This window comes from Arachis ipaensis, chromosome B09, assembly GCF_000816755.2.
Source record: "Arachis ipaensis cultivar K30076 chromosome B09, Araip1.1, whole genome shotgun sequence".
NCBI classification, from domain to species: Eukaryota; Viridiplantae; Streptophyta; class Magnoliopsida; order Fabales; family Fabaceae; genus Arachis; species Arachis ipaensis.
The window spans coordinates 112081227-112089144 of NC_029793.2; the positions used below are offsets into that span (position 1 = coordinate 112081227).

A 7918-nucleotide genomic window follows, 5' to 3' on the forward strand; every position below is an offset into this window, starting at 1 on the left:
TTAAAAAATATTTTTATTAAAAATAATTCATATGTAAATAAAAAAATAAATATTTTTTGTACACTAGTTTCATACATTTCTTCTAGGTAAATCCCTATCCGATACTTCAAGAGCTTCAATTGCTGAGAAATTAATGTTGGTGTTTAGTACTTAGAAATTAATTTTGGTTTGCTTTCAATTTTTCTAAACTTGTAACATTTGCAGTGTTATGCCAATGTGTTATAACTCAAATGGTATACTCTTCATACTCAATTAAGAGGTTGCGGGTTCGAGTGTCCTATTTTTGGTTAAAAAAAAAAAAAACATTTTCAATGTTATACTCCCTGCCTCACTCAGACACTCACAGCAGCCGTCACGGAACAACGACAGCCAACGGAGTCATCACTCCCCGCGCCGCCAGTATCTGCTTCCTTCGCGGTCCGCGCCTCTGCCTCCTCCGTCCTGGCTCGTTGGATCCTGTTCCCGTGCGGCCTCCTCTCCTCGTGCGCCGTACTCTCCTTGCCGGTGGCCTGCTTCTGCTTCTTCGTCTGGTTCTGCTTCCACGCTGCAACTCCAAACCGTGACTCTGCTTCTGATTCCATGGTGCAACCCCAAAGTGTAGTGTGTAGGTGAAGGTGAGTTTTTTATTTTTTCAGTTATTCTATATTAATTTTTTTATACTTGATTTTTTCATTTTTAATGTAGGTTTAGATAAATTTATGCTAATTTTATTTAATACTGATTTTATTAGATAATTGTATGCTCATTTATGCAATAGGTTCTGTATGTTTTCAATTTTTTATGCTGATTGAGATTGTATGCTGTTCTGCATTTTTTCAATTTTTTTATGCTAATTGAGATTGTATGCTAATTGTATGTAATAGGTTCTGTATTTTTTTCAAGATGTATGTTAATTGAGATTGTAAGCTAATTCAAATAGATTCTGCATTTTTTCAGTCTTTTATTTGGCTAAATTAAGATTCTATTGTAGTACCGACTAGTTTAATGTTTATTTTTGTTTAGTTATTTTTAGGAATTGAGACGTGATTGTTGTTAAAATATTAGGGAAGACATGTATGTTAAATTTTAATTTTAAACTTTTTGACGATTTTATAATTTTATTTAAGTGACACCAGGTTACTCGGTTCAACTAGTGACTTACCGGTTAAACCAATAACCCAATGATTCCGTGGTCTGATCGGTTCCATTATCAGTTCAGTTCTAATAACTATGAGCAATTGATCATTTGTTAACTAAAAACCTATAGATACAAGTAACACTTTGACTATGCTTCCAAGCTAAAGTACTTGTTATGTAGGGAATTAGCCTCTTCCACATTCTCAGTAACTTGTTTGAATCACCTGTTAGATACACCCTTTTTTTTTATAAAGTTCTGTTAGTACAGGGTATGGGATTCTCCTTACTAGCAAATAAAAACCATGAAGCAGACTAGATCAAAATATAATATATGGCTATCAGATACACCATGGCAGCAACAAACATAAAATTTTTTATTTACTTCAATTTTTTTGAACTTGTAGCATTTGTCAATTAAAAACGTTATATCTTGACTTGTAGCATTATTTTTAATAGTGCAGTTTTATTGACTGGAAAACTTGTTATATCTTGATTTGTTTTATTCTATTTGTTTTTGTTGGGTCCTTCCCTTGTCTAATTGGTTTCTTTAATTGTCTAATTGGTTTTTATTTGTTCTTTAAGACTATGGAGTAATTACTGTACATTGTTCAATATAATATAAATTTATAATTTCGCCCAATTCAAGCAGACATGAATTGAGTAGTTTTTAATTGAAATTGGTTATCAACTTTTTTACAGCAATATACAAAAATCCAAAAAAGAATGATTTTTGTTTGGCTGTGACTTGTATTTGCTGCCTACAAATATTATTAGATTTATCATTGTTAATTTCACATGGTAGATTAAACATGGTAAAAATTGAGGGTTGTGCTTCAATTTGTTACTAAATTAGCCTTGTGTGTATACAACTATTACTGCCCTCCCCCTCCCTCTCCTGTTACTCTCACTATTAACTCTATCTTAAAATAAAAAAATTCATTGAAAGTAGTGGGTTAGTAAGCTGGTAAATCTTATATTTTTGCATATCTGTTCTATTACACTTTTTTTTTTCTGTAATTTAAATATGGATGTCACTTATTTTCTTCTAATTTAATTAGATTTGTTTATTTAACATATATTTTTTTGCCAATTTGTGTTATTCCTCTAATTGGATTTAGTCAGTGGGATTGTGGCATACAAGTTTATTCGTGAAGGAGTCTCACCGCTTTATACTTGCTTGGAGAGTTGGAGTTGAGGTTGGTACTCTATCATTAAAGTGTAAGCATACCTGAAAGTCAGTGAAGCTTCAAAATCAAGACATAGGAAACAGAAACCACCCAAATCCCTAATCCCTCCGTCCCCGCGCGTTTTCCTTTCCTTTCTTCTGCATCACGAAGAAGAAGAAAAAGATGGTTTCACAGTACGGCTTCAAATTTGCCATCCACCTCGTCACCAACCACTTCGGCAAAATCGTCGCTGTAACTATCTCTATTATCCTTGTTCCCTTTTCCACTAATCGTTCTGTAACTGCTCCCAAATCTTTTTTCCCCTGCAGAAAGTATGCGAAACACTGTTTCGGAAGGGGCCCCTGTCTCTGGGAGAGATCATTCGCTGCACGGAGCTCACTCCGGAGCAAGTCAAGAACTCACTACTCGTCTTAGTTCAGCACAATTGTGTCCAAGCTTATGTCCCCGCCGATCAATGTACTATTGCTTTTCCCCCTCTTTTCTCTAATTTTTTCGTGTTTGCCACTGAAATTATATTGTTCTCTGTAAATGTAGTTAGGGGCGAGGATGGATCTATGGCGACAGTGGAGTACCTGGCATTATTCGATAACATAATCCATCGTTTGAGGTTTCCCAAGTTCTTGGAGATAGCGAAGCACCAATTTGATGACGAAGTCAGCGAGCTTCTCCACCCTGCACATTGTTCTTTTGAAGCTTCCCAATTCAATCCTGTAAAGGTGGTTTTAATTTATGTATATTTTGTGGTCCACTCTTGTATTGCAGTGTGAGAAGGTTCTTGATGGTTTGCTTCGCGATGGTAGGCTTACCCTCAAACAGATGATTGAAAGAGCAGTCCAAGGAAAAGGCAAGCATTATTTTGCTTTGCTTCTATTAATTGTGAAAGATAAGTATGTTCTTTTGTTAGTATTTAAACTGATTAGTTGGTTGATCTGGGTCAAATTTCGGTGCATGTGTAGAGGGCTTAGTTGGTTTTCTAAGAGTATATTAGTACCTTTCTACTCAAATATAGTCAAAAGTGTGGCTCTCTATAAAATGTTGGAAGTTTAAATTCCAAATTGTAGTTCAGCTCACTTATACGCTGCTAAATAGTAATACTGAATCCTCTAAAATTAGACTGACTTAAATTCATCTTCTTTTATCTTTCAGAAAACCCTGGTGCTATAGAAGCTGTTGTTCGAGAGAGCTTTCATAAACTTTTGAAGGCACGCTATATTGAACGCTGTCCCGCACCGGAGCCAGTTATTTCTACACTCATTAAGGCAGAATCTGCTCCTAGAAAGCGGGGTTCTAAGATGGCCAAGGTAATTGGTTCTTGTCAATTTCTACAGACAGTTGCGTTAACTTTTATACATCACCAGGATTTATAGCCAGCTTTTGTGTAGCAGTCCCCTTTTCTTTTTCAGTTTGTAGTGTTATAAAAGTACTGATTTGTCTTACAATCGGATTGAGATGTCTGGGTATGTGTTGAGTAGGAAATTGAATAATTGGAACTAGCACAGCCCATCTGTTGAGCTTGGTATTTGATTGGTAAAGATGTCAATCACTAAAATTATCGAGATTCATGCAAACAAATTTGAGCTGCAACCTGTTTGGTTTAGATTTCTCATGTATGGTAGCATTGATTAGAAAGGAATATTGAGGTAATGCGACAATGAGATAAATTTACTAGTAAATGTTTGGTTTTTGTATTACACCAGTGACCCTCTATTTACTACTTTCTGATTTGTTTGCTTATTACTTTAAAAGTTCTGGTTCATCAATGATAATGATATATATGGAAAAAAGTGGATATTTGATGACCATTCAATATCATCATTTTGATTGAAGTTGGAACAGCATAGTGTTCACTATTGTAACCTAAATATGTATTACCTCAATGCTGTTTCTTTTTATTGATAATCAAGAACTTTATTAAGATGGGAAAAAAAAAATTTTGATAATCCATGCTTCCAGAAATTTGAAGCACCAGAGACCATAGAACAACGTGTTCTAGAAGCTGCTGTGCCTGGGGAGGCAATCAGATTTGCTGTTACAGCATATACACTAGGTAATGCTGATAGAGAAGCAAAATCAGATGATTCCTCCATGGTAAATGTTGGAGATAATAGTGGTAAGTTTATTGTCATCTTATGTGAATCACTAATTTACATTACCAAATTTTACCGCACTCATATCAGTAGTATGATACTTCTTTTCCTTCACTTTTTACTTGGATTCAAGGTGGTATTGCAAACGAGGGGTCAATACTTTGGCGTGCAAATTTTGAGGAATTTATACGGCATCTTAGGCATAAGGTTGGTTTTTTTTTATAAGTTTCCTGCTCTTTTGTTTTTTCTTTCTAATGATCTGGCTGATATATTTGTGGATCTCATGCCATAAGGTGCTGTTTTTTTGTATTTGGTGAATCTTCTTCTCCATCTTCCCTTAGCATTCTCTATATTATTATTGAACGAATACATGTGAAATATTCCATGCAAAATTACAGTTATTGGTCGAGAATGAAAGAAAGCGACTGGATGATGGAGCTGCAACTATCTTAAGTGCCATACTGGATGTGACTAAAACTGTTGAGAAAAAAGTGAAAATAGAGAAATCAGGTTAACCAGATTCCTTACTTCATAGAGCTATGATATTACTGTTGGGGCTTTGATTTAACTATTGCCATTTGCCGGTAGCACCGCTCAGAATTTGGAAACCTAATATTGGATATTTGCTCCAGTAGTTTTCTCTTTTTTATTGGTTTTTTTCCTTAACAAGGGTTCCTCGTCTCTTTGGTCTTTGTCTTTGTCTAACCGATTTCTCCTTTTATGAAAAATAAGAAAGAAGTGCACAACTGTTATCTTTTGTACTTGGTTGGCTAACAGAATGTTATCCTATACATGTTTCAGTTCCCCTATCACTGGATTCAATTTTTACTGAAGTGACGAAAACTGAACATGGTCGTACTATGACCATAGATCGTGTTAGAGCTTCTCTCGTACAGCTGGGTTGTCCACAGAGGAACTTCGATGATTCATATAGTATTGGTACCTATGATATATATCTTTTTCCCGTGTTAGGCTATTTTGTGCAATATAAACATCCTCCATTTGTTTTATTTATTTTTTCCCCAATTTGTTTATGCCAATGAAATTCTGGTTTATAACTCCTATTTTATAGTTTGAATTCTGAATTACTTTTCATTTCCTTTTCAGATTTGAAGAGCATTGTTGAAATGGCTAGAAATGAGGAGGTTTTTATATCTGTCCTTTCCAAGTCAAATATATGAGTATTTATGTTTTCTACATGTAGAACTCTTGTTTCTTGCACTATGTTGCAGGTTGAGTCAATTGTGTTGAAAAGATTTGGAAGTGATGCGTACAGAATATTTAGGCTCCTGTCAAAGTCTAACTGTTTTCTTGAGACAGATAAGGTTATTAACTCTTATTGACAAAAGTTGTCTTAAACCCCCCAAAAAAAACCCCAAAAAAATTGACAGAGTTGATGAGAACATCGATGTTGAATGAAGAACTATTAGAGTAACATTGGTGATATGCTCGGTAAAAGCGAAAATTTAGAAAATGAAAACTATTGTTCAATTTTTTATTATTGCAAAAAGAAAATTCCAAGCACTGTATATTTATGATATGGTACTATTTATGAAAATAAATGAGGTTGTATCGAAAGGAATCTTTAGTTCTTTATGGTTTATAAAAATGCATTGAAGTACTTTATAATCCCATTTTAGCTTTCAAAAGAGGGTACTATATGGAAGGATAACAACGTATGATGTGCCAAAACCCAATTAAAGAGATTGATGAATTGGCATGCACTGCAATCCTCCTATAACCTTATACCTAATCTCTTTTCTTTGCAGATAGCAGAGTCTGCTCTTGTCGATAAAAAGGAAACTCCTAGATTACTATACAAGTTATGGAAGGATAACTACTTGTATATGGAGGTGACAATCTGATAAAATTTACATACGCAGTTTGTGAAACAGTTTAATTTGTGGTTGGGAACTTAAAAAATATCTAATATTTTCTGCAATCTAATCTTGCTTCCAGAAATTAGTTGTAACTGCAGCTAAGCAATCAAGATTTATGTTGTGGAAAGTTAATAAGCCTCTGCTTTGGGAATATGTGCTGGACGAGATGTACCATGCTGCCTTAAATTTGAGCTTAAGATTGGCTTTTGAGCAGGAAAAGGATGAAGATGTGAGTACTCACTCTACAAGTTTGTTTAAAAATTTACCAGTCAATTGAGTTATACAGCATCTTTTTTGGGCCAATACTATGATGTCTAACTTTTGTCTAACTTTTATAACAAATTTTAAATATTTAAAAAATTATTTATTTTTATACTTTTTAAATTAGATATTAATTTTTAACTTTTTTTTTAACAAGTTAGGCACCACTTTTTAGACACGATAACAATTACTTTTTTTTTTTTAAATCCTTCGTTGTGAAATTTAGTAACAAACTCATTGCTATAAAGATATACCAAAATTTTAGAGTGATAAAAGATAAAAAAGAACAGAGAGTGGTGCTTATGTGTTATTTGTGCTTGTTCCAGCTATTGCACGTTCCTGCAGACAAGTTGGTTCCTGCAGACAAGTCAAGCGAAGCAAATGCGCTACAGAAGAGATACCGGCGACTAAGAGATGTCCTCTTTCTCATGGGATCATCATTGATGAAACTTGATGATGCTCTGATGCTTTTCCATGACTTCTGAATGTAACTTCTAGATTAAGCAAAGGTTACAGACTTGACATTTTAATATTGGCAAAGAATTTGCAATTCTATTGTTCAGGTTCAGGAATTATAGCATGCAACTTTGAGTAGGGTAGGGAGTACTGTGCGCAGATAGATCATAGAAGTGGTGATTTATGTAATAGATTCTTTTCTAACGAGGGAAAGAAGCCCAGCCCCCCCCCGCCGGGGGGAGTGTTTGGAGGGAACAATAAGTTGTATATTTCTATGGAGTTCATTCATTGATTTTATTAATGTGCATCAATATCACTTTCATGGTGTTAACTGCAGTAAATGACTCAGACGCCCACATAATAGTGTAAAAGCATTCATTCGTTCTTCAAAATTATCAAAGTGAATCCAACAAATCAAATCAAATCAAATAATAACCGTTTTACATTTTCCCACCGACCAATGTTTACACTTACGAAGACATCAACTTGGTTGACTTGATTAATGATTGTGTTATTCAGAAAACACAAAAGAGTTGTTTATAGAAAAGAGTCTAATGACCTAGTAGCTAGAAGAACTAAGAAAGTCAAGATGAATGCGGAAGGTCAAATGGAAGAATACATGGAGGAGGAGAGCCAACTCTAAGTCGTTCCCAAAACGTTGATGGAGGAAGGATCGGGTAAACAGGAGGAGGATATGGTTCCTGAAACAACCCCCCAAAGTATCCTACAAGGATAGACTAATGAGCAATGTACTGGAGAAGCTAAACCCAGAGGAAATCGTCGAGATGGTAGCAGAAGAATATATCTCGGATGATGAGGCTATGGAGGAGGACTCAAGGACTCCCTTTAATCCAAAATCGAATATTGAAGTAACCCTGGAAGAGTATGATGAGTGGTGTAGACCATGGAAGCTGTCTCTTATAGTAAATCC

The 7918-nt window shown here is 34.9% G+C and overlaps 1 protein-coding gene across 2 annotated transcripts; it reads left to right on the forward strand.

The window, feature by feature from the left end:
- On the forward strand, positions 311 to 7303 carry LOC107618385 (DNA-directed RNA polymerase III subunit RPC3). 2 transcript variants are annotated; one of them, XM_016320433.2, is made up of 15 exons: positions 311 to 614; positions 2235 to 2534; positions 2612 to 2759; positions 2838 to 2956; positions 3066 to 3147; positions 3450 to 3604; positions 4257 to 4413; positions 4524 to 4597; positions 4789 to 4900; positions 5192 to 5329; positions 5498 to 5535; positions 5623 to 5715; positions 6160 to 6243; positions 6350 to 6499; positions 6858 to 7303. In XM_016320433.2, exons 2-15 carry the CDS (start codon positions 2466 to 2468, stop codon positions 7014 to 7016), a joined length of 1578 nt encoding a protein of 525 aa, XP_016175919.1. In that variant the 5' UTR covers positions 311 to 614; positions 2235 to 2465; the 3' UTR covers positions 7017 to 7303. The 2 variants fall into 2 exon arrangements, with proteins under 2 accessions (XP_016175919.1, XP_016175920.1); XM_016320434.2 differs by having other exon boundaries at positions 2239 to 2534.

Coding starts and splice junctions, on each gene's coding strand:
- LOC107618385 (XM_016320433.2), top strand. CDS start 2,466: ATGGTTTCACAGTACGGCTTCAAATTTGCCATCCACCTCGTCACCAAC. Junction 3,148..3,449: donor AAGAGCAGTCCAAGGAAAAG/GCAAGCATTATT, acceptor TTTATCTTTCAG/AAAACCCTGGTGCTATAGAA. Junction 6,244..6,349: donor ATAACTACTTGTATATGGAG/GTGACAATCTGA, acceptor TCTTGCTTCCAG/AAATTAGTTGTAACTGCAGC.